Raw genomic sequence first — 27,191 nt, forward strand, 5'->3', positions numbered from 1 at the left:
TCAACACATTGTGCGCTGGGATTTATTTCCTGTCAGTACATGAAACAAAACCCATTTAGAGCCGAAATCTCCAGGATGTAGTCCAGAGAGTAATGACTCTAACTCAGGTAAAGTATGAGTGATGAGAGAGTAGTGCTGTCTGATCTTCTTACCAGCCTTTACCCTTTGACATTGTCAGACTTTTCTTTTCTTTTTTCATCCTGTCATTTTATGTGATTTTCTTCTATTTTGTTTCCCATTTGTATGTTTTATTTTTTCTTCTTTTCTCATCTTTTTCATTTCCCACTGGATCCCTTAGGGTATTCTTACACAAGTAAGTGTTCATATTCCCCCGTGATCATTATCTTTTGATATCATTCATATTTCTTCGTATTTTATTATTTGTTAATATCTTGTCTAGTGGTTGTAGGATTTAAAGACCCCATGAAATCAAAATGAGAGTTTTATGGCTTTAAGTCCATGTCTGTAATGAGGTCAGCCGTATGTTATTGTACTCGTAAAAGTTTACTGAATTAACATATTTGTGCTCTTTGGAATGAGACTGTCCTCTAATTAGCAGTAGCAAGTATCAAACCAACATGGCTGTGACATACAGTGCACTAAAGGCTACTTTCTGTTTTATTGGGATATATATTAACACATTAAAGATCACTTGGTTCTCATATGTTCTTATGGTGTCTTTAAGTTCAAATGCTAGCCTTTTCCTCAAACAAACAAAAGAAGTGAACCTGTTCTTTTTTCATATGCTCCCTAGATGGGATTTTTCATTTTCACACTGAGGACACAGGTTTGTTATGGAGCTGTATGACGATCTTCATAGTTATGATTGTTTAATATTAAAGGAGTGGTGCACTTCCAGATTGAAAATTTCCTGATAATTAATTCACCCCCATGTCATCCAAGATGTTCATGTCTTCTTTTCTTTAGTCGCAAAGAAATACATTTTGGAAGGGTTGAAGGTCTAAATTGCAGATTCAATACAACTTCAAAGGACTTTGCATGATCCCAGCAGAGAGAAGAGGGTCTTATCTATTGAAATGATCTGTCATCTTCTAAGAAAAATACAAAATTATATACTGTTTAACCACAAATTATCATCTTGCACTAGCTCGACCTTATGCATTATGGAAACATGTTGGAAAGGTCATGCATGGTTAGTTATTTGTCTGTATACTTCAGTTTCAAAAAGGTAGAGGTCTGTACATCAACCTGTGTCACACGTAGAGCTGGATGATTAATCGAAAATAAATCAAAACTCGGAACCTGAAATTCGTAACCTGTAACCGACGTAATATTTCCATGTCAGTTATTTCATTATTTTAATCCTGTTAATTCTTCCAGATTAAGACCATTCTGCTGTATGTCTGTATGTTGTCAGCGCTATACAGACGTGTACTGTATGACCGTTGGGCCAACATTGCAAGCTTTTGTTTACAGTAGCAGGTTGGCATGGCAACTTTTGTATTTGCCAGCAATTTGGCAGAGTAGGTATTCTGTGCTGTTTTTTTTTTTTTTTGCCATTCATGAGTGCTGCATCTCGTGCTTTAGATGCAAGGACAGAGTGACAGGACAAGAAGATCCTGAGAGGAAGACCACATGCAACAGCAATCATGACACACATGTATAACTATGAAGGCAAAAAATAAATAAATAAATAAAAAATATTTGTAATAAAGGTAAAACATTTAATTAATCAAAGTTTTTTATGTTAAGTTTTTTTTGCCCAGCCCTAGTCACCTGTGACGTTTCCAACATGACTATCTAATGTTGAGGTAGTGCAAGACGTGCATTTGTGATTTTAAAAGTACAGTATAAAATAAATTAAAATAAATGTTTTGCTAGATAAGAACCTTATTCCTCAGCTGGAATTGGGTAGAGCCCTTTGAAGCTACATTGAAACTGCAATTTGGACCTGCAATCAACTGGCTACCATTGAAGTCCACTATATGGAGAAAAATCCTGCAATGTTTTTCTCAAAAGACTTTGCAAACATCTTGGATGACATGGGGCTGAGTAAATCAGGAATTTTTCGTTCTGGAAGTGAACTTTCAAACATAAACCAAGAAAATCCTTCTGAAGGTAATATAATAAGTTGATATAACATAATGTTCTAGTTTTGTGGTTGCAAAAAGCCTCCACTTTTCTTCATCTTTAGGCAACATTCAGTTAATTAATAGTCTGCATGAAGTATTTAAAGTTTAGCAACTTTAAATATTTCTTTAGCGATTGAGATCCAGTGTGATGTGCTTACAGTGTCACGTGCTTTGTCCAAACACTAATGCATGATCCTTTAGTATTGTATCAATACTTCAGTGTTTCCTCTGTTTTTCATTGAGAAATATGATTTGACAAGTTATCAGTAGTGTTTACTAAGGCAGTTATCACTCTCACTGTTGCTCTTACAGGATTTGAACAAACCTGTAACCCTAAGTATTAAACTTGAATATATAACTTATCCCATACTGTTTGAGCTCAGTGTATATTTAACACCTCAAATTGTACTGCAAAAGCAGTGTTGTTACTTTAATAAGCAATAATATTAATTCACCTGGCGGTTGATAAACTGATAAAACTGGTGAAAAAACCCCACAGATTTAATCTAAAGGAACCCAAGCCATATCTAGAGAACAGAATGTTATACACACCTTCTGATTTGCACTGAGAACGTTATATTTCGCACACTTTTGGCTCTTTTATTTTCCAAATGTAAAAACTGTCAAACAATACCTTGACAACTACTCAGAAGTCTTTAACAACTAGTGCTATAGCCACTACCAGGAACACCCTAGCAACTGCATTGCAACTTTCATGCATACCCTAGCAACTGCTTAAAAAAACCTGCTTTGAACAACTTGGCTATAGTTAACAGCCATTGGGAAAACTATAGCAACCTCATAGAGTTGCAACACCATATTTAACACCCAAAACACTTTGGCAACACATTGCAACTCAATAGCAAACACCAAAACAACTTAGAAACAGAATATCAACATGTTAACAACCACTTTACAACTTAACAAGCACATAGCAACAGGGTTGCAACCACTGGGGAAACTGTAGCAACCAAAAACTGTAGCAAAACCATATTAACCACACAGAGTATTTTGGCAACTCCATAGCAACCACTAAGAACACCCAAGCAAGTCCATAGCATCCACCAAGAACACATTACTAACAGCATAGCAACACAATGGAACACTCATAACATAAGTTGTCAGCTGCATAGCAACAAGCTGACAACCAACACATTGATAACCACTTTAACAAGTCTTTATCAACCAGTGCCATAGCAACTACCAAGAACACCCTAGCAACTGCTTAGCAACCACCAAGAACACCCTAGCAACTGATAAAGAATAACTTTGAATAACTTAGATATGGTTAATAGCAACTGGGAAAACTGTAGCAACCACAAACTGTTGCAACAGTGTATCACATCATAGAACACTTGAACAACTCCATAGCAACCACCAAGAACACCTTAAAAACAGCATAGGAAAACCCAGAACCACTCAGAAAAGTTTTAACTGCATACCAACACACTGACAACCATTCAGAAATATTTAACAACCAGTGCCATAGCAACCACCAAGAACACTATACAAAATCATAGCAACACATTTTTTTACATTTTCAACTGCATAGCAGCAAGCTGAGAACTGACAACCACTCACAAAACATCTAGTGCCATAGCAACTACCAAGAACACCCTAGCAACTGCATAGAAACCACCAAGAACACCCTAGCAACTACTTTAAAAGAAATACTCAACCACTCAGGACACTTCAACAACCAAATAATAGCAAAAGCCAAGAACACCCCAGTAAACATATAACAACACTCTAAAGAACAATTTTGCGACTGTATAGCAACACAATGATAGCCAAGCAGCTGCATAGCATCACCGTAGCAACTGTCACACCACACCAGATCTTTACAATCACCACTCAACGTTTTCTTCAGAATATGTAAACAGTGAACTTGTTTGGGTGATTTTCAGTTGGTTAAGGCTAGAGGGTATACACACACACACACACACACACACACACACACACACACACATATATATATATATATATATATATATATATATATATATATGTATGTGAATATGTGTGTGTGTATATATGTATGTATATATGCGTGTGTGTTTATGTATGTATATAGCAAAATTTTTGACTGGTTTTGCATTATTGTAAGGGATTGGGATAGGTGTAGACATTGATAAAACACAATCTAAGAGGTAGAAAATGTAATTTATTGTTAGCTTCCGGTTTTAGCTGTATTCGTTCTAGCCACAACCTGTTTTTAACCAGACCATATGCTCAATCTCTCAGAGGAAATCCTGCTCAGTGTGTCTCTGCTTTTGTTGTTGTGATCTTCGTAATTAAAGCCATTTTTGAGTTGCTTGGTTTTATGTTTTTCTGCAGTTTGCTAACCCTTGACTTGTTCTGTTTTTCACATGGTTACATTTGTGTCTGTATTTTTGTATCTTTCATGCAACCTCTTCCAATTTCCTTTCAACCAATCATGTGCGTGCATATGATGTGACTGTGTCATGTGGCTTGCATGGTGCTGGTGATGTCATCATCCACACTGACGAGCAGAAGGTAAACACTCGGGCCCGGCTCCATCCTCTTATGTGCAGGATTAGCTCTCACTCGCATCGGAATCACCGCATTCATCCCTAAGCAGCCATTATAACTCACTCCTGTCACATTTCTAGAATTAAATCCCCTCAGACAGGTCATGAAAATTCATCCATTCCCAATTTTTAACGGAGATTGTTACCCTTGAGCAACCACTGCGCTCTGACTGCACAAATTATCTTCCGTGGTGAATATGCAATCAGAAAGAAGAAAAAAAAAAAGTTGATGCCATGTCCTGCCAACCATGGAAATTACATCAAAAGCTCTGGAGCTGAAAAACATTTCCCCAGAGCGATCGCTGGGTACGACGATCTCGTTCTTTTATGTTCAGTCTAAACATTTTGACAAGCAGCGGGTTTACAGACACTCGACACTGACGTCCTTTCATCCTGTGCTGCTTTGGATACGCTGCTACCAGTGTACAATTATATCCAAATTAGGAAAGCCCTAAAAATGCTACAGCAGACGCTGTGAGTGGTTGATCTCAATGGTTTATTTATTCTCCGGATTCAAGCATGTTTCAGTAACTTTCACAGTACCATATTTCCTTTCAGCGCACCTTTGAACCTTTTAGAGGGGTCCTCCTCTCCTCTCCAAAGTTTGTCCTTTGATGTATCGGTTGTTTTTGCCTGCATGTAAATTTTATGTTGACTCTGTACAGAAAAATATTGTGCCTTTCTTTTCATTGCACAGTTGCTTATTTTGCTTGCACATCTTGACTAATGATACAGGTTTTACAATGTTTCTGTGATTGGAGTATATTGGTCTGTTTTGCTTGTCTTTTTATAAGACAAAAAGGGGCAAATTTATTGAACAGTTGCGTCATTTTACGTGTTTATTCACAAACCACACACAATCCTGTTCAAGCAGTTAAATAGTACCATGTACATTTAAAGTAATAGTTCACGCAAAAATGTAAATTCTGTGATTAATAAGTCACCCTCATACGACATTCAAATTTGAATGCACGGAAGTAAAGAAATTTAAAATAATGTTTTTTTTTGTTTTGTTTTTTAAGGCTTAAATGCCTTAACTTCCTGTAGTTGTGGCCAATTCAGCTCAAATTCCAGCTGATGGTATTGAAAGGCCAATTATGCAACAAAGGCCATTTTGGGCGTGTTTGAAATATTACCTAATTTGCATTACGCATTTAGCGAATCTGTCGCTAAAACAACACAGTCAGCGCGTGCAAATAAATGGCACAATTCATTCTTGGTGAATTCTCCCCAGAATATCTCAACGTGGCTGCCATTAAGATAATGAACATGCAAATTCATTTGCAAACGTGTAAAACTCTTTATTTTTAGTCTCATTTCATTTACTGCTGTTTGCTCCCTTGTGTATATGATAATTTAATTCACTGTATCCTGTAGGGACAGATGGCCAAGGAGGATGGAATTAATCATGCAGTGCTTGCACTTTCATTATTTAAGAGATGAGCGTTTATTGATGACCCTTTAAACTGTCAGTCGAGTAGAATAGCTGCTTGTTAATTGAGCTGATTGTTTGGGATTGGAGCTCCTCGCATCAGTTAGTGGGGCTTCTGCCATTTTACGTGCTGCACGTTTATGCCCTCAGAACACATTAAGATTAATTACTGCATTTTTATCACATCTCATTCCGTTTTTGCAGTTACAATAGTGTTTGGTAGAAAAAAATCCATAGAGAGTTTCACTACTTTAATTTCACTACTGCTTAGACAAATTTTATATAAAAGTGAATAATACAAGTAGTTGTACAAACAAAATGAAAGAAAAAAAAGACCTGTACATTGAGATTGTGTGAATGAAAGCATCTCTCTCATACAGGCTAATAGCTAATTACTGCCTTAATTAGAGTAAATGCCTTCGTCTTTCCATCCGCAGAGTACATGAGTAGCTTCTGCCTGCAGTGTTGTTATACAGTACATGTCACTCTGCGGCGTCAAACTAATGTAGTGAATCAAACGAGCATTCGCTGGTCATTAAAATGAAATGGATCATGATGGCCCGTGAAGGAGAGGCCTCAGTGAACAGCGCCATAGAACTATTCCCAATTCACAGTGCCCTAATACACATGACTGCTCTATAGGGATGTTCACAGTTCACCGTGACCTCCAAATATCAGCCTACTCATCTAAGGAGCCACAGCCAAGCAGCATGTGTCTTATTATTCTATTACTCGCCTATATGGAATCATTGGCGTGTAGGAGGCTAAGAATAATGGGAGTTGGAAAACTGCCAGCATTTTAATGCACGTAATAAGGGGTTGACTGGCATTTCACTGGCCGGAATTGATATCTTCAGATCTGGGTGGCCAATAGTGTAATGCTGATACACATAATACAGTTTTAAAGCTATGTTTTGTTTGTTTCAATCTTGAATCAAGGCGAATGGCATGGATTTGTGATTTTAATTTAATTGGATAAAAAAGCTGAATTTTAACATTTATTGAAAATGTTATTGCTTTAATAATATTGTTATGAGATATTTGTAGTTTGGAGTGACTTCCTGTTTATTTGATTAATAACAGATGGAGGACTGTTTGAAGAAACCTGTTAAAATTATTATGTTGTATGTTATTCGATTACTGCAATTGACAAAATTATCGACCGATGCCGAAAATCTCAAAATAGCCAGTTATCACCCTACATATTGACCTGTTATTGCTCATAATAACGCCATTATGTAATGCTTATTTCCCTTCTTCTTTGGACCTTTTTTCCTTTTACACATATTCATTTTAAAGGGGATAGTTCATCTAAAAATGAAAAATCTGTCATCATTTATTCGTCTGTGTGTCATTTCAAACCTATAAGCCTTTGGTTTATCTTCAAAACACAATGAACTTGAGTTTTGTCCCTCCATTGCAAGTCCACACAACCCAAACGTTTAAGCTTCAAAAAGTTTATAAACATATAAAATTAGTTCAAATGGTTTTATCAATCATCTAAAATCACATGTGAAGTCACTTTATATAATGAACCAAATTTAGGCTTTTCTTCATACAGTGCATTCGGAAAGCATTAAGACCCCTTTCTGATTATATATATCACATTTACATAAGTTTTCAGACCCTTTGCAACAACACTCGATATTTGGCTCAGGTGTCCCATTTCTCTTGATCGTTCCCGAGATATTTCTACACCTTTATTGGAGTCCACCTGTGGTAAATTTTATTGATTAAAATTCTGTTTTCACTGTTGTTATTAGGTACAGTGTGTACTGTAGATTAATGAGGGAAAAAATAATAATTGAAACAATTTAGTGTAAGTCTGCAACATAACAACATTTTAAAAAGTAAAGGGCGTCTGAATATTTTCTGAATGCATTGGATCTAAAAGCATAGAGCACATCCAACATGATAAACAGAAGCTTGATTGATGTACAGATTTGGTGGATAATTTTGGTTTTTAAAGATGAAGCAAAGTTTTACAGGTTTATAATGGCATGAGGGTAAGTAATTGGTGACAGATTGGGTGGACTGTTTCTTAAAATCCCCATGTTTTTTTTTTCTCACATCATTGTAACTGGTTTGTTGTTGTAGGAGAACCAAGTCCTCCTATACTAGAGGGCACCATCCAACCCAAAGGCAATTCTCTCAAAGTGAAATGGACCAAACAAGATGATGGAGGGTCACCAATCACCCATTATTTGGTCAGATACAAAGCTGTGAGTATCTAAATATGAATATATTTTAAGTGTTCTTTTTAATTTTGGTTGCAAGTTTCATGCTTGGCCATTGTACGCAGAGGGAAGACTCTGACTGGAAGCCCGAGATCCGTCTGCCCAATGTGAGCGAGTATGTAATTCTGATTGAGCTGGAGTGGGACACCGAGTATGATGTGTTTGTGGTGGCAGAGAACCAGCAGGGCAAGTCCAAGCCCGGCACTCTGACCTTCAGAACCTCATCGGAGCCTGCAGCAACCACAGGTAACCCCCATCCGTCCCTCTCTCCTCCTCTCCTTCCATCCCTCCTTCTCTGTGCTCACCCTCGCCGCCCGTCTCAAGCACACTGATTTTAACAGCTGACTCAGAGCTGTAATGACACCAAACATGTGAATGCAGTGTGGGCCATCACTTACGCTGCATGATAAACAGTGAGTCATGCTACATGGCAGATCACGAAACACACGGACAAAACATTGCCGGGTTCATATGGGATTTTTAATGCCATATTTCTATAACGTAAGATTAGTGCAAGACTTCAGCACCAGAGCTGGCCGTTTGAGCTGTTTTAGATGTAGCCAATTATGTAAAGTAGGAAAGACAGAAGGGCAGTTTTAATCACAAACAAGTGTTTTATATACAAAACTAAAAATCTAAAATTAAGCTATAATTATATATAATAATTAAAAGTTCATAATTAAAATCAGGCATTCTTTTTAGCTGCAAAATTCTGCAACATTTAAAAGGTAAACATAGCTTACTGTATATATTATTTATACACACACACACACACACACACACACGCAAAAAAAAAAAAAAAAATCTTCTCATTTATTTTTCTAAATTGTCTTTGTGAAAGAAAAGAAATAATAATAAAAAAATAAAAATGTATATAGTATCATGTATATATAAAACTATATTGTATAGTTATGTATGTATAATTTGTTAATAGTGATAATATATTAATGATTCATTATTACAAAAACATTGGACAAAGTAAAAAACCAAACAAGTTATGATTATATATCATTACAAAATTCCTTTTAGGGATTTTTTCCAGGGATTACTTTTAGCTGCACAATTCTTCAACATTTAAAAGATAGACGTATCTTAAGATCTAAAAATATATTTTATTTACATATTTTACATACGTGTGTGTGTGTGCGTGTGTGTGTGTGTGTGTGTGTGTGTGTGTATGTATGTGTATATATATATATATATATATATATATATATATATATATATATATATATATATATATATATTAGGACTTTCAATCATTTTAATTTTTATCTAATTAATACATAATTTTTCTGTGATTAATCGCATAATTCATGAAATTAAGCATAGACCATTTATCTTGTTTAAGATGTTTTTGTCATCATTTGCAATATCCAGCAAAATAAACCAAAAGGTTGAAGGGGATTCTTTCTCTTTTATTTCAAGATAAATTGAGATATCTTTCCAAAAAAATACACTTAGAAACTCCAAAAGAGCACCAAAGAACCAAATGATATAAAGAGCCCATATAAGCACATATGAAAGACAGACAAAATCAGAAATGTATAGTAAGTGCAACAGCAAATAGCTTTTTTTACATTTTAAAGAGGCCAAGTTGCGATATCGAACAGGACCACATGGAGATGCCAAAAAGAAAAACGCCTGGTGACTGCATATATCTACTACAGTACATGGATTCATTCTGTATAGCTAAACACTGCAACATAAACATGACAAAACGTTCTCATAAATGTGTGTGAAACAACATGAAAGTATGGAAATGTCTGTGCCTATGCATAAATACAAAAGCGCAATCAGTGCGTCAAGAGCACTCATACACGCATTATTATAATGGACTCATGTGTGCTTATTGTACAACTCCTGTAAGCCACAGCAATCGTCTTTACCTTGATTACCGTCTTCGTCCATCAAAACTCTACTACTGAGACTGGTTATTAAGTCAAAAAAACGAAATTTGCATCTCATCTGGCCATACAATTAAATATGGTGGGATGTGTTGACAATCCGTTCAGTCTGTACTTCACACAGCGTGACGTGTGAGTGCTCGCGCTCCTTAGAGACAATCACAGAATATGACAGAGCTTGTGTTTTAAAGCAAAACACACTGAAATAAATAATTCACTTAAAACGCAACCTGAATCCCTGTTCTCTCTGCAATCTCTGATGTAATCAGCCTGGTTTCCTTTATATTAGCGCTGTTTTGGACGGATCGTTTGAATGCATTCACTTACTGGATCATTGGACTAAAACTTTCCTGGAGTTTAGTGGCTTAAAATGATCTGATTGCAAGCAGAGAAGGAAAATGAATGGGTTAAAATAAAAGTGAAGTTAATTTGCATGCATTAACGCGTTAACAATGAAAGCCCAATTTTATATATATATATATGAATGATGAATAAAATCACAAGTTAACCCAATCACTTACATTTATAATATGGGCCGATATCTGATATTTTACCGACATGTTCCCTATTTTAATGTAATAACTATTTTATACAGGATTAACCTTTTGCATGTTGAACAAAATCAGCATTGCTTCTTGGAAATAATTCATAATTAGTCTTGCATGGTCAGTTAACTTTGTGAAGCACGTTGTATTTCTCTAAGAAAAGAATCAGCAGACCTCTTGCGTTCACATGCAGGAACACTCTGAGTCACTGTCTCTTCAGTGTTGTTGACTTGGCCTCCATTCACCTGTGACCAGGCTAACCCTCAGCTTTAGCAGCAGGGCAGTAGCCCACCCCCCGCCTGATGGAGAATCACTTCCTGTTTACAAACCCTGCCTAGTGTGCTGCGGCGACCCAGAAGCTGGGGGTTGCGCTCTGGTCAGGCGTGCCAGGGCCACAGCTGGGGTTCACTGCTTCACTTGTAATGTAACAACAAGCATCTGGTGCTTATTAATGCAGGGAGACTTTGTCTGTCCCTCGCTGTCTCTCTCTCTCTCTCATTGACACTCTGAGACGGCCCTCTGGAAGTAGGAGGGCTGAATCGCCTCTCTCTTTGGCATACTAGGCTGTGAATGGCCCACATCCAAAGGCTGTTTGTTTCACTCACACCTCGGAGTACAGAACCGCACTCCTCACAGCATGCCATTGAGACCAGATCACCTCCTGACTAGAACTTCACTAAACATGTTTTATTTTTTACTGTGATAACTAACGTTAAAGTTGAGAACAGCTTGGATGTTGGCGTGTTAGAATTCTGGAGCATTTTGCAGTGCTTTAATGTAGCGCTTCTCCACTACAGCTCACATGTTTTTATTTATTTTGAGTAACATTTGAGCATGTACTTAATCGAAATAACCATTTTCACCAACCTGTGTGCAAGTTTTCGGGGTTATTTAATCATGTTTGGCATTTCATAACCTTGTAACTGAATATTTTATAAGAACTCATGCATTATTCTGCTGTTTGTTAATGAACTGTGTACATCTTGGAGCTACAATGTTAGTACAGGCATATTTCATAACCGCTCCAATCACAATGGAGATTTATTTAATATGGATGCATTTCGAACATTCTTCACAACAGATATGATAAACTTCTGATACAGACTCGTTATCCTTTTCTGGCGGACGAACAGTTTTTATGGGACATTCTTGGCCCCAGTGGGTGTTTTTAAGCTTGTATGAAATATATATTACTGATTTGACACTTAATTTACATTTAGTCATTTTGCAGATGATTTGATGCAAAGCGACTTACAATTTGGGGAAACATAAAGCGAGGCTTCTTAGAGACAAACAGACACAGGTAGAGCTTGTATACCAAGTTTTAGGCATTGTTCAAATAAGTAAAAGCTAGAAAGAGAAGGAATAAATAAAGAGATTAATTTAGATAATAATGAATGTATAATGAACAAAACAAGTGATAAACACCTCTTTTATGAGTAATTGTCATTTTTCTTATATTAATTTATATCAATACACTTTCAGGGTTTCTATTTAGCTGCCCACAACTTATTCTGCATTCTATTTAAAAGTGTATATATATTCTATATACAATATATTAAATTGCTTAAAAATGTATTTATATATAATATTATCCACATATCTTATTTTAATATCATTTCGATACAGCTTTATTTATTAATATTGTTAGTAAAAAAAGAAGAAAAAAATACCGGTTTCATTTTAATCTTGGTTACATTTTGGTAATTTTGTTGTGTTTGTGTCCTTATTCGTAGTTAGTTTTATAGTTCTTCTAGTTTTTTTTGTTTTTGTTTTTTTTGGTGTGTGTGTGTGTGTGTGTGTGTTTGTGTGTATATTAATCATAGTAAAAATAAATTTAATTGAGAAACTAGCTGTTTATATATACACACACACACACATTGATTTATTTTCTTATTTTATGGTTTAATTTTTCCATTTCAGTTTTCGTTAACTATACTAACCCTGACAAACAAAAACTTTATTTATTTTTTTTCCAAAATACATTTTAATGCTTTAAATATTGCTAGATGAAATAATGAAATATAATGTTCCACAGTGACCGATAATTGAATTCAGGTCCAATTTGTTCTGCTGCTCTGCTCGTTAGCATTCAGTTATTCCACATATTTCTCATCTACTCTGAAGCAAAACTTCCCAGCACTGAGCTCTTCATTAGCTGCTTGCTCTCTAGAACGTTGTTTGTTTAATGCAACATTTTGCAGACCATTTTTGTGGTAATTAGCTTAAAACATAATAAATGGCTTGTTCCCTGCTATTTGCTGTGTGGGCTGTGAGGTACACTGTGTTTTTGGTCTACATTATAAAGTGAAGTGCTAATTCTGCATGTTTTGCATAATCTTCAGTAACACCGTCCTGTTATTATCCTCGTTATAGTGCAATAAACAACTCCCACCGTCCCAGTAAAACCATTTGCTGGGCTTTTGCATGTCTTGTTTTGTTAACTAGGTCATTCTCAGGACGTGGTGCCATTTTATGCAAGAACATTTTAGGAACTCTTAAAAAATCCTATATTTTATTTAGTTTTAATTTTAATGTAATTTGTATCATTTCTCTGGCGTTACTGCTGAAATCATATATTCACATTTTCCCGTCAATATATTGTAAATATAGATGTACATGGCAGCAGAACTGAGAATGACCCAACTTTTGTCACCCATTTTGTCTTTCACCCTCAGCTTGTGCTTTCATTCATTTTCCTTTTTATCCCCACTTTACTTTTTCATTTTGAAATTGGTTTCCATGTTTGACTTTCTGCCTCTTGTTTTTTCTCTCTTTCTCCCATTTCCCTTTTACCTTGTTTCTCTGTTGTCCTGTCGTTGTTCCTGGGCTTGGAAAATGGACGGACCATCACATGCACTCATAACACAAAACGTCCTGGTGCCAATACTCTTCCTCCTTCCCTTTGTTGTGGTTATTGCATGAATTGTTCCTGCCTGTGTTCTTGTGTGGGTCTTTGTTTTGTAGTCACTCAGAGCGGTTCTTCAGTCTCCTCCACTCTAGTGTCCCTTCTGCTCTCTCCGTTATTGCTGCTTTTGCTTTGATAGAGTCGAGGAAATGTCTTCTCCTCATGTTGAGGATGCTCTGCATGATTTGTCTCTGTGTCTCTCTAATGTGCTTTGAACACTGAGCCTCATAGACAAAGTAACTCCAATTACAACTTAAGGAAATACAAAAGATATTCAGTTTCAGATGACCAAATGCTTAAAATGACTGTGCTTTTTAATTTATGTCATTAAAAAAAAGTAACTTTTTTTATATATATATATATCGCATCCAGTCTATAGACATTTGCACTGTATTATGAAAGTAAAACTGCATTGTTTCATTCTAGTGGCACCAGATGGAATTAACTGAACGCTGAACCCTGCCTTAAAACAGTAGTTATTAATCATACTTTAACAACTGTTTTAATGTTTAATGCAAGTTTACGGAGGATTTTTTTTTTTTTTTTTTTGGGTGGGGGTGGGGTAGCTTTAAAGGTAATTAAATAATGATCTTGAGGGGCAGGGCTTAGCAGATAGTTGCAAAAACAATGAAGAAATAATGAAACAGAAGGTCATGAAATAATATTTTAGAGACCGAATAATAATAGTGCATGGCCTCTGTGGGATTCTGTGTCTTTGGAAACAACGAGTACTTTTGCAGTTCCATGTAGTGCTGCTAATGATACAGTAATGACACGTTTCACCTTAAAGAATGAGAGAGTGAAACACTAAGTTAAAAGCAGAGAGACAATATATCTTTTCTGTCTTATATTCTTCTTTTGATCTACAGATTGTTTCACCTAAAACTGTACCAGTCCTTTGGGATCCAACTTTGTAACAAATCTTTCAGATGTTATTTTATTACTTAAAAGACTTTTTGAGGCTTCTACTTACTGTAATGTTTAAAAAAAAACAGCATTGTATCATAGTCATCACTAGGGCTATTGTTCACATGTGGCATTATTAAATTCATTTTTTATATACTGTTGTAGTGTCATTTTTTTTGGGGGGGGGGGTTCTACAAAAGTTTGGGGTCTGTAGGTTTTAATTCTTTTTTTTTTTTTCAAGACTGAATTTATACATTTAAAAAGTGCAGTAAAAGCAGTAGTGTTGTAAAACATTATTAGACTGTCACATGATCTTTCAGAAATAGTTCTAACATTCTAATTTGCTGCTTGAGAATCATTTATTATTATTTTTGTTGAAAACTTTTGTGCTGCTTAATATTTTTGTGGAAACAGAATTCTTTGAATAGCATTTTTTTAATATAAATGAACACATTTCTTTATTGTCAGTTTGGATCAATACATTGTAATAGCAGGATAAATAGTTTTTATTTCTGAATTTATTTGTTTAAACTGACCCCAAACTTTTAAACGGTGGTGTACTGAATGTGTAATTTGCAATAACACACTAAGACTTCAATCTGTCATAAATAGCATTGATGTTGTGCTAGTTGCCATCATATCATGATGATCTTAACTGTCACTGGTGTTTATGGGTAAGTTTTTCTTGTTTTTTTTACCTTCTGGTAGTCATTAATAAACATAAAGGTTGGAAAGATGAAGGCCCAAGATTGTATCATCATTTTGTCACCCACATGTCATTCCAAACCTCTGACTTGATTTCTTGTGCTGATACAGAGAAGGTATTTTGCAGAATGTTAGTAACAGTTTTGGTTCCCATGGACTTTTGAGTAAACATTCTTCAGAATGTCTTTTGTGTCAATTTAAGAAACTAAGTTTAACAGTTTGGAATGACATGAGAGTGTGTAAATGATGAAAAAAAAATATATTGAATGAACTATAACTTTAAGTCCAAACGTGTGTATTATATTCATTGAGTGCACAATTACATCTAAAGGTGGAGTTGTTAGCTTTGCCTTGTTTGCCTTCATCAATTGTCATTGCTTTGCTGAATCCTGATCTGAACATAACTTGCTTGACTTGCTTTACTGTTACATTGTATTGTAATTTGTGGGCTGATGATGCTCCTGCTCTATCTCTTTGTCTGTATCTCTCCTGTTTCTCCTCAAGACTCCATGGAAGATAGGACTGGCCTGAACACTGGAGTAATTGTTGGTATTCTTATACTGGTGTGTGTGCTGCTCTTGCTGATCGTGGACGCCACCTGCTGCTTCCTGAACAAGTGTGGCATCCTTATGTGCATCTGCGGTAAACCCGGGCAAGGCACCAAGGGCAAAGACATAGAGACCGGCAAAGCTGCCTTTGTGTGAGTGTCCACAATGCTCTTGCACTATATATATATCAACTCGAATAAGCTTATATCACACATTGAGAGCAGTCAAGGGCCCTGCATTGTAAAGCGTATGAATGTTAAGCTTGAATATTTTCAGTCTGTTATATGCTGTTCTATTAAAGCTCTCCAACCTCTGAAAGAAACAAGAGCTTCTCTTATGCCACGGCTTTAGTGACCTCATCAAACTCTACTCATTGCTGTATAATGAGCAGATGTGTGTGCTTTCTCTCTGCATGCAGTCAAGATGTGTCTAAAGAGCCCATTGTAGAAGTGAGGACAGAGGAAGAGGCCACAGCCAATCACGACGCAGAAGGCCATCCTGAGCCCAATGAGACCACCCCGCTGACCGAACCAGAGTAAGCTCAGAGTTATGTGATAGCACACAATCACAGAACATGTACAGTGCCATTAAATCAGTGTTTCCTACACTCTAAATATAACCATTTGACTCCACCTCCAGTATCTGTCTTCTATTTTTAAACTTAAAGACAACATGAAATAGCATTTTGCGATGCATTTAAAGCTGCAGTGTGTAATTTCTGCCCTGCTAGTGACATCAAATGGAATTGTGAAAAATATACTTGAACTTATACTGACACCTCGTGGTGTAAATGTATCACTACAAAGACATTTTAAATGGCTGCCCACTGCTGTGTGTGTGCACTTTGGATGGGTTAAACGCAGAGCATGAATTCTGAGTATGGGTCACCATACTTGGCTGTATGTCACTTTCACTACACTTCACTTATGTTAAACAAGGTTTCTATAAAAAAAAAAAAACGAATGCTGTCCATCAAGTTATCCTGGAAAAAAGTATCATGGTTTCAGCAACGTTTCTTGAGAAGCAAATCAGAATATTAAAATGCTTTCTGAAGGATCATGTGACACTGAAGATTGGAGTTATGGCTGCTAAAAAATTCAGCTTTGCTATCACCGAAATAAATTACATTTAAAAAAAAATATTAAAATGGAAGACTTTTTATATGTATTATTTCCAGAGTCTTACTGTTTTAATGTGTATTTGAACAAATAAATGGTGGCTTGATAAGCATAAGGGACAAAAATGCCTGGGATGACAGTATTATAAAATATTGCATACAGCAGCTATAGCATCCATAATGTGATGATACATTCGTCTGACATACTGCAGTGTCCTGCCCTTTCAAATAATTTTTCTATTGCTCCAATGTCCTATCAAATAAAAGCAAAAAATTAAATAAAAATCATAAAATGTGGGCTATTATGTTATTTATCAGCCATGCGTACACTTTTTAAAAACCTACATGTTGTTGAAAAACAATTATTAATTTTCAGTTATTTTCTAGAACAATCTGTTCAGGTAGATTGTTTACAAAAAGCCTAAGGACATTTATTGAGAGTTTAAACACAATTCATTTAGATTTCATGTCGTCTTTGGCCTCGTGCTCGTTTTTTCTTACATTCTCCCACCATATTTCTTATTTTAAATCAAGTACTCCCTCTAATGACCATTAATTGTAACACCACCCTTGTAACACATGCAGTACTGCATTTCAAATCAGTATTGCATATGTGTTGTAACCACATACTTGCAATGATTTGGTGTCTCTCCCTCAGTGTCTCCCCTCTGTGTCGACATCACCCGTCTGTGTCTCTGTTCTCTCCCTCTTCTCACAGGCAAGTTACAGAAACTGCCGCCGCGGTGGTGGACTTGCCTCTTCCTGTGTCCACTAACTCAGACACAGTCACTGACACCTTTGACTTCAGCCAGAGCAGCCCAGTTAGCGAGAGTACCACTCTCACCTCCAGCACCACAGCACCTCCCCCTGACCCTCCTAACCCCGCCCACATGACACCACCCAACAGCAGCGCGCCCAAATCTCACACCAAACCATCCATCTCATCTACTCCGTCTCCCAAACCGGCTAACGTTACTCTCCTGGTAGACCTGGGTGATTCCCCAGAGCCACAAGCTGAGGTTCCCCCAGTGGTCCCTTCAGAAGAACCAGTCCCAGTGCCTCCTTCCTCTCACAGCATTGTCCAACTAGATGCTCTAAACTCAAAAGTAACAGAAAACGAATTAGGGTCGCTCGAGTCTCATGCCACTTTAAATCCCATCAGCCCACAGAGCAGCATCGCGATGCCCTTATTGAATCATGAACATGAGATTGATGGAGAGCTCCCACTGGCACCAGACACAGACGTCCCTCAGGATGGGTCACATGCTGTGGAGACAGCTGGCTCCAGTGGCCCATCTGTTCCAGCACAGGACGAGTATGGATCTCTAGATGCTCTCTAGATGTTCTCTCAGTTTGTTTGTGTGTGTTTGGTGTGGCTGTAAGTTGTTGTAGTTTCACTGCATGTGGTCATCGGAGTCAGTGAATGTGCATGCATCCTATAGATGTAGTCAATTAAAGGTTGCAGCTAAAATGAAAATTCAGTCATATGTCATTCCAAACATGAGAATGAAGGGCTGTTCACGGCAATAACTATGAAGATAACTATAAATCGATATAATCTTATAAGAATAGGGAATTCCAAAGCACAAAACATGAAGGAACAATTAGGGGTGGGCCATATGACCAACATTTTATATCACAATATGAGGATTTTTTTATTTCAGTTGTAATATTTCACAGTACAGTTATTTTTCCTTTGAATAAGGTATTTTTGATATCAAAATTTGGGGTAAAATTCCATAATTCTCATGACCAGTGTCAATATCACAAAAAAAACAATCTGCAGTTTAATATGTGCATTTCTTTCCCTCACTGTACCGAAAATGAACCGAACCGTGACTGTAAAACCATGATTTTTGCATACCGTTACACCCCTAATATATATATATATATATATATATATATATATATATATATATATATACACACAGTGGGGATCGAAAGTTTGGGCACCCCTTGCAGAATCTGTGAAAATATGAGTAATTTTCAAAAAATAAGAGAGATCATACTAAATGCATGTTATATTTTATTTAGTACTGTCCTGAGTAAGATATTGTGCATAAAAGATATTAACATTTAGTCCACAAGACAAAAAAAATGCTGAAATTATTAAAATAACCCTACTCAAAAGTTTGGGAACCCTTGGTTCTTAATACTGTGTGTGGTCACCTGATGATCCTCGGCTGTCTTTCTGTTTTGTGATGGTTGTGCATGAGTGCCATGTTTGTTCTGAACAGTTAAACTGAGCAGCGTTCTTCAGAAAAATCTTTAAGGTCCTGCAGATTCTTCAGTTTTCCAGCAACTTTGCATATTTGAACCCTTTCAAGCAGTGACTTTATGATTTTGAGATACACCTTATCACACTGAGGACATTTGAGGGACTCAAACACAACTATTTAAAAAGATTCAAACATTCACTGATGCTCCAGAAGGAAACAAGATGCATTAAGAGCTGGGGGGTGAAAACTTTTGAACACAATGAAGATGGCCAAATTTGTCTTATTTTGTTGAAATATATTTTTTTCCCATTTAGTTCTGCCCTTCGTAAGCAACAGAAGATACCTGTATGTTTCCCGGTACACAAATTAAGTCCAATTTACCTTGATCTTCAAATTCCAAAAGTTTTCACCCCCCAGCTCTTTGATTTTTCTGAAGAACGCTGCTCAGTTTAACTGTTCAGAACAAACAAGGGACTCATGCACAACCATCACAAAACAGAAAGACAGTCGAGGATCATCAGGTAACAGAACACAGTATTAAGAACCAAGGGTTCCCAAACTTTTGAGTAGGGTTATTTTAATAATTTCAGCATTTTTTTTGTCTTGTGGACTAAATGTTAATATCTTTTATGCACAATATCTTACTCAGGACAGTACTAAATAAAAAATAACATGCATTTAGTATGATCTCTCTTATTTTTTGAAAATTACTCATATTTTCACAGATTCTGCAAGGGGTGCCCAAACTTTCGATCCCCACTGTGTATATATATGTATATTATTCACTGTGAAAATTTAATATATATTTATTCTTATTAAAATTACAAAAATGATTTAGTTAAGAGCAATGGAATATTTTATCTTTTTTTAATTTGATTAACATGAATGACAGACCGCAGGAATATTAGACTACTATTACACGTTTTCTTTCTTCGCTTTTTCCTTCCACTTAAAATCTAAAATACTATGTTTACAAGTGAACTTGCAAAGACTGGCATTTTGGCACAAACAAATGTGTGTATATAACTGTTCAAGGCCTATAATGTGTCTCTCTCATGATCCCATGCATATAGAAATTTAGTTTTCTTTTGCTGCTGTTTGCGTTTTCATGTCTTAAAATCACTTTTTATTTTAAACCGTAATACTTAAAAATGCGTAGCACAGCAGCATCACGTGAGCATGTACAGGTATGTAACTTCAGTTGAGATGATAGTTCAAAATCTGGTAATCGTATCTAGCAGTATATCGCCCACCATCATTTTCAGAACTTTTTCTGCCCAAGATTCCAAGATCAAATCATGTTTATGAGCCCTTTTTTGTCAGGTTTGCATCAGTCAAAAAAACTGACCCTAATTATTAACAGTGTTAGCAGAGAGAATCTATTTCACATAATCGCATTATACCTAAATATATCCAAATCAAACAGAAGCAAGAGCCTGTGATTCAGCATTGAAATCAATAAAATCTTAGTGACGCTGCGCTGTGAACCACCGCAGCCGAGTATTCCCAATACGGGAATGAATCTTTCTGATCATTAATAACTTATGAAATGGACAGAAGAAATAAAGTCGTACAAGTTTGGAATGACATGAGTGTGAATAAATGATGACAAAATGTCAATTTTTGCCTGATCTGTCCCTTTAACGGTCTCAACCACAGGAAAATTCTGGATGAGAAGAGTACAGCTGAACTGAAGAAAGTGATGCCGGGCACTGGAGCAGAACCCAACGCCTTCACGCAAACAAACGCCGCTGAAAGTAAAGCATGAGAAGACGAGAAGAGGAGTAAAAGCATTGTGGTGACCATGGACGAACGTGTTTGTTTAACAGTGCCCTTAATGAATTTTCTGAACAAAACGGTGTAACTACAGACATAACTTTCACTTATGTATGTATGTATGCATTTTCCATTTATTTTTGTTGATTTGAGCGAGTTTCTGTATCGGAGTTACAAATTCATTCAGTTCAAAGATATATAGAGCTTCTTGTGTTTCTTTGTACATTTTTTGTTTCTCCAACAAAAGGATAATTATTATGGCAGGGCATCAAGTTATTCGGGAGAATGATTTAATCAGTAATACGTTGTTAAAATGTACATGATTTTCTCTATTTTTATTTTATTTTTTATCTTGAGTGTTTGAGGGCTAGGTTCGATCTGTTATCAGTTTTGTATTTTATCATATTTTATTTACATTAACTGTTTTGCCTATGATAACTGGTAATGGCAATTATATAAAGATATGACCGAAAGTCTGATAAAAGATTTCAAACAAGCCATTTGATTCGCTACTGAAGTCTTTATTGGATCAGTTTTTACAATTATCGTGTGTTTCTAATATTTGGGATTTATACTTTAAATCATTCTTCCAACGTGCACCTATAAAGCATCGACTTACACTAAAATATCTGCTCATTTTTATACCTTGTACCTCTGGAGAAATGTTTCACACTGTCACCTGCAAGCTTGTGCACTGTGATTGTGTCTTTTTCTTTTCTTCAAGAAAATTAGCATAGCTTTGCAGCAACCGCTGATTGTCCTTTTATAACATGATGTATGTTAACAGTCCTGGATGAAACTGGACTGATAGGACACGTGACTCTGAGAAGAGGTCTTATATCATCACTCATTGCATGACTGTCTGCTTGCCCATGTCTGATGTTAAACAAGACTGGCCAGAACTGTACAACCTCAGTTTATGGCAGTCTGGTGGAGAAATAGTGAAGAATTTCTGTTCTGAGTGTTTTCATGATTTCAATGCTTTCTATGATGTTTTGAAGAGAATGGAAGATCATTTTGTTTGCCCATTGTACACAGGTTGTTCAGTTGTTCACTGCCAGTTTGCCCCAAAACTGTAAGTCGTTTCATGTACTGTATATGGGGATTTGACCCATAATATAGCAGTATAATGGATGAGCTTTATAATGATAAGCAAAGAACATGTAAATTGTGTTGTTCTAACACATTTTAATTAAACTCATTCAAACGTGAAAGATTCTCTTAAGTTTGTTGTGATGGTGCAATATCATGCTTAGATAATCTGACCTAAAAGTAAATATATTAACTCTCTACGTTTTTATTTGGTAGATTTGTAAAGGTCATCATTATGTGGTTTTAAAAATGCCTTCAGATTAACACTCACTTTCATTTTAAGCATTACAAACAAATGTAAGTATTTTTTTTTTTTATACAAATATGGTAGCCAGGGTACTCTCCAAAATAATAGCCTCTGTGGTTACTATTGCTTCAATAAATCAGGTAACTTGTTATTGGTCAACACCGTCATCAGAAATGAAAGTAAAATGGCAGAAAGGTTCTGAAGAAACTTTTTGGAAAAGGACATACGGTGTTACGTGAATGGGTTATATAATAATATTTTGTAAAGTGTCATTCTGGGGTACATGTATAATGTTTACATAGTATCCGTCTTAAAATTCCCACCTTAGACAGAAGAAAGTACCTACTTATCAATGATTTAACTTGGCCAGCAGGTGGCACTGTTTCATAAGCCTTAAATGTTAGAGGACGCTTCACAACGTGACTGTACGTGCTTTATATAAACATATTTAACACTTTTTTTTTTTTTTTTTTTTTTTTGCATTTATCTTGCATTAAATTAAGTTAATAGTTAAAAACAACAGTTTGCCATTTCCGAATCAAAAGTTTTTTTTTTTGTTTTTTTTTCCTGTGGGACTTCAAATGTCTAGGTGGATCTGGATGATTTTCATTAAACTTTTAATTTCTTGAAAAATGAAAAGTTAAATTGGCAAAAGCCCATAATCTTTTTTTTTTAATTTCTTTAAGTAAATTAGTAGTTCAAGGGATAATCCGGGTGAACTGAAAATACATTCTGAAGAATGTTAGTAACAGTTGATGGCAGCCACGTTTTTTTCCTATACGATGGAAGTCAATGGCTACCGTCAACTGTTTGGTTACCAACATTCAAAATATCTTTTGTCCTCAACAGAAGAAGAAGGTTAAAATAAAAGAATTTCAGGGTTGGTGGCTTAATTATACATTTAAAGTTACATAACTTTTTGTCATCAAATCCTTTTTTGACATGAATATTTTCAAAAATGTATGAATAAAACATGAACATAAATGTTAGACTGCACTTAGAACAACTTTTTATTATCTCGAAAATTATTGTCCTTGACCCATAGCTACTGCATTAAAATGCAATGAAACAATTTCATCCGTCATTCGTGTTTGTGCTTCGACTGTTTCTACAAAATCTGAAAACAACACACTGTAATGATGAGTGGCAGTATTAAGTAGACAAGAAAACACAGTGGCTCTCTGATGTTCTCGGGGTTATCCTTCGCTGTTATTGTATTTTTAAGGAATGTAGCAGCATGTCTCCTGATAAAACGACTGTGGGACTGAGGTAAGACACATTGGCACGGTGCTTTTGTGCGTGGTTTTATTCTCATTCATTCTTCCCCCCCTTCATTCATGGACAAGCTAAGCTCTTTTAATGCAGTCATGGTCTTTAAAGTTAAATATCCTCTGAGGAGAGTGTAAGTAGGCTGCATGCCGGGCTATATTTTTCTCTGTAAGTTGGTCTTAATACTTGAATTTTCAGTCATATGTAAATGACTATTGGGAGTTTTGGTTTAATTCTAGTAATAGAACACCACAGTACTGTTTACCTCACTAGCTCCATCCTAAAAGCACTAATAATAATCATAGGGTTCATGCGCGCGGCGTCTTGGCTCGCCTCAGTGAAAACAGCGAGCCATTGCTTTGACGTCACGGTGATGATGATGATTGGAATTCGCACGGCGAGTGTAGTGCGCGTGAAGCGGCTCCTGTGAACCTCAGTATGTTGATGCCTTAATAACAAGTGTTCAATTTACGCGCCAATTGCAGGTAAGTGAAAATAACTTCACCGGTTAAACGTTAGTTGCTCTTCCAGGTGCTGACACTGGCAAGATAAATGCTTATTAGTTGGTGAAAGTGCTGCGAGAATGAGTTAATTTTGCTTTGAGGATGCAACTTGTTTCTTGTATTTAAATATAGGCTACAGCAAGTGTTAACAGATCCTACATGCTCGTTTATGCTTTCGGGACACGTAGACTTAAAATGTTATGAAAATGGTTATGTGTATAAACTAACTGCTGTGAATGTTGCTTAAAACAACTTGTCAATCAGGTGCGTTTGCGCTTGGCAGCGAATACAGACTGTTGCACGGAAGAAACATGACCGTCTTCGCTGTCTCAGATCTGTTTGCTTATTCTGTCATATTTAGCAAGCGTAATATTATCGTACATTTAATAAGGAAAGGTCGATAGATGGATAAGTGGTTCCAATAAACTCACGGTCTCGGTTTATTTGTGTTGTTTGAAGGCTGAAAGGTTATAAGTGTTCAACCTTTTCAGGTTTGTCATGAAGGACAAGGTGCATCTGTACCTTTTTTTCTCTTTCTTTTTTTTTTTTTTTTTTGCTTCAATTAAGTGTTTAGTACAAACGGAGGCTTTTTGACCAAATCTGATGCCTCTTGTCTGAAATGCAATCCCTCATGCGCAAAATAAATAAATAAACAAACAAAATATAATCTTGAGGATTGACATAAAATCAGAATGCAGGTTTTCTTTTAAGAATTGATACTTTTTATTAGATGTTTATATATTTTCACTTTATTTAAGGTCTGTTCTGTCAAAATAATACAACAACAACAACAATAGTAGTAAATATTAATAAATGTTAATATTACAGACAGACCCATAATCTGCTTGACAGACATTGTTTTACCCATATTCGCACTGTTCTACTTGATCAGTTATCCATCAAGGCTAGAATTAAATGTCCAAAGTAAAAAAAAAAATAGTGACTATAGATTTATCAGTATCTATTAATAATAACAGGTAAAAAATAAATAAATACAAATAATAAATCATTTCATGGTTTTTACAAAACCATTTGTGCTTCACCAAGATTTTACAAAATGCTTATAATACTAGTTAAACTATTGTTATTAGTTGTCATTATATATATATATATAAAAAAAGATTTGTTATTGAACAGTTAAGCATAAAAATCTGCGTTGGTAATAGTTGATCTGTAAATAATGCATAACTGTTTTTAGACAAGTGCAGCAGTACGTGTCACAACAGATTAAAATGTCACTCCTGGGGTGAGTTTTTATTTTTCTCTTCTGTAGGAATGTTCCAGAGTGTTAATAAAAAATTAAAGGTACAATTAAAGCAAATTATGGTTCTTGCCCGAGGAACAATATCAGAAAAGCAAGTTCCTCTTAAGCATGTGCCGAATGCCGTCGGTTCAGTTTCACCTGGCAGCTTTCCACCACTATCGCTGCAATTGCATAACATTAAGTACATGTTGTGACGATTGGCTTTTGCCTCTGTACAGATTCAACAACAACACCCCTTCAACTTTTTCCTCAAAGCATTGTGTTAACCTGTTTGAGTGATGATTAACATAACCTGTGTAGCAGAGATGAATGAACAGAGCATTGCACATTTGACGGAGTGTATTTTATATTCATTCTTGTTTTTGTGACATGACTGAATGACATTTACAGGAGCACTCAAGGAAAGAAGCAAATCCGTGAGATGGTTCGGTAGACGTCAATGTAATGGATTTGACAAAAATGGGTGCGATCCACCTCCAGAACCCCGGCCACCCCACGTCGCTCCTGCAGAAGGCCAACCAGATGCGCCTCTCTGGGACATTGTGTGATGTGGTCATCATGGTCGACAGCCAGGAGTTTCATGCCCACAGAACCGTGCTCGCATGTGCTAGTAAGATGTTTGAGATCCTGTTCCACCGCAACAGCCAACATTACACTCTGGACTTCCTCTCACCAAAGACCTTCCAGCAGATTCTGGAGTACGCCTACACCGCCACGCTCCAAGCCAAGCTGGAGGACCTGGACGACCTGCTGTACGCCGCAGAGATTTTAGAGATAGAATACTTGGAGGAGCAATGTCTGAAGATCTTGGAAACCATCCAGGCGTCCGAAGAGAACGACACGGACGTGAACATGAACGAGAACGGCGCAGAGGATGCAGATGACCGCAGGATCAAGTACCTTAAGAGCACATTAGTCTCTAAAAAGCATTCCATACAGGACGCTGGCCATCGCTTGGCGCTGGTCGGCATGGTTGATAAGAGATCTTCAGAGTCCACCCAACTGGGTCTTTCAACCGTCAGTCCGACTAAAGCAGCCGTAGAGGGCCTTATGAGCATGGGGCAGTCTTTCCACCAAGGAAACATGGCCCAGAGTTTCTCAAACAACCTTGGTAACTCTTCTCCTTTGCTAGATAAAATCAAGACTGAAATGATGCAGGTAGATGAGGACTACCAACATGATGGTGGCTTCCCCAGGAACGGGGAGGGTGGAGGTGATTCCAGGCAGCTCCGGGACACTCCTGGAACCCCGACCAGAGGTAGCGTCATCACCAGCGCCCGCGAGCTCCACTCCGCCGATAGTTCTGCTGATTCGCAAGGAGACAACAGCCAAGTGGGTCTAGTCAATATGGCCAGTCTGGCTGATAGACATTTCGCTTCGCTGTGCTCTATCCCGTCCAATCATAAGAGTGAAAGCATGCTGCCCTTGCCTGTGTCCATGGCCTCATCGCTACATGTGCCGTCCTCCCTGGCCATGTCGATGGACTTCAGTGCCTACGGGGGGCTCTTCCATCAGAGCTTGATTCAGAGGGAGTTCTTAAGCAAGCTTGGGCACTTCACAGCGAATGTAAAGCATGAGATCCAAACCCAGAAAGAAAGATGTGAGGTGTGTGATATGGAGCTGCCTGATAATGAAGCTGCTGAACAACACAGGTGAGTGAAATTATTTGGGGATTTCCTGATGGTTTATATATTTATATTAATAATACAACCCAGCATTTATTCACCTATATAACTTTTGTTCTGTGGACCACGAAAAGAGGAATTTACAAGAATGTGCATGCTGCTCTTTTCCTTATATTCAAATTGAATGATGGCCAAAGGAAATGGTGAAAAGCAAAATAAAATGATCCATACACTATTAAAAATGCA

At 36.7% G+C, this 27,191-nt stretch overlaps 2 protein-coding genes across 16 annotated transcripts in view; both read left to right on the forward strand.

Moving 5' to 3' along the window:
- The window catches only part of ncam1b (neural cell adhesion molecule 1b), a 95,747-nt gene extending 73,588 nt beyond the window's left edge, over nucleotides 1-22,159 (forward strand). For 6 of the 15 annotated variants that reach the window (XM_026282524.1, XM_026282525.1, XM_026282527.1 and 3 more), the window contains 9 exons: nucleotides 299-313; nucleotides 755-787; nucleotides 4,608-4,610; nucleotides 8,175-8,299; nucleotides 8,380-8,560; nucleotides 15,790-15,985; nucleotides 16,252-16,368; nucleotides 17,669-18,265; nucleotides 20,829-22,159. In XM_026282524.1, coding sequence (XP_026138309.1) covers nucleotides 299-313; nucleotides 755-787; nucleotides 4,608-4,610; nucleotides 8,175-8,299; nucleotides 8,380-8,560; nucleotides 15,790-15,985; nucleotides 16,252-16,368; nucleotides 17,669-18,265; nucleotides 20,829-20,937 — 1,376 coding nt within the window. In that variant the 3' untranslated portion in view covers nucleotides 20,938-22,159. Of the gene's footprint in view, nucleotides 1-298; nucleotides 314-754; nucleotides 788-4,607; nucleotides 4,611-8,174; nucleotides 8,300-8,379; nucleotides 8,561-13,733; nucleotides 14,709-15,789; nucleotides 15,986-16,251; nucleotides 16,369-17,668; nucleotides 18,266-20,828 lie in introns of those variants that run through there. The other 9 variants (XM_026282530.1, XM_026282532.1, XM_026282535.1 and 6 more) reach the window with 5 other exon arrangements.
- A 1,722-nt stretch (nucleotides 22,160-23,881) lies between these two features.
- zbtb16b (zinc finger and BTB domain containing 16b) overlaps nucleotides 23,882-27,191 on the forward strand; it is a 50,558-nt gene continuing 47,248 nt past the window's right edge. The window contains exons 1-2 of the mRNA XM_026282540.1: nucleotides 23,882-24,038; nucleotides 25,711-26,972. Coding sequence (XP_026138325.1) covers nucleotides 25,765-26,972 — 1,208 coding nt within the window. The 5' untranslated portion in view covers nucleotides 23,882-24,038; nucleotides 25,711-25,764. The remainder of the gene's footprint in view (nucleotides 24,039-25,710; nucleotides 26,973-27,191) is intronic.

The sequence above is a fragment of the Carassius auratus genome, chromosome 15 (assembly GCF_003368295.1).
Source record: "Carassius auratus strain Wakin chromosome 15, ASM336829v1, whole genome shotgun sequence".
Lineage (NCBI taxonomy): Eukaryota > Metazoa > Chordata > Actinopteri > Cypriniformes > Cyprinidae > Carassius > Carassius auratus.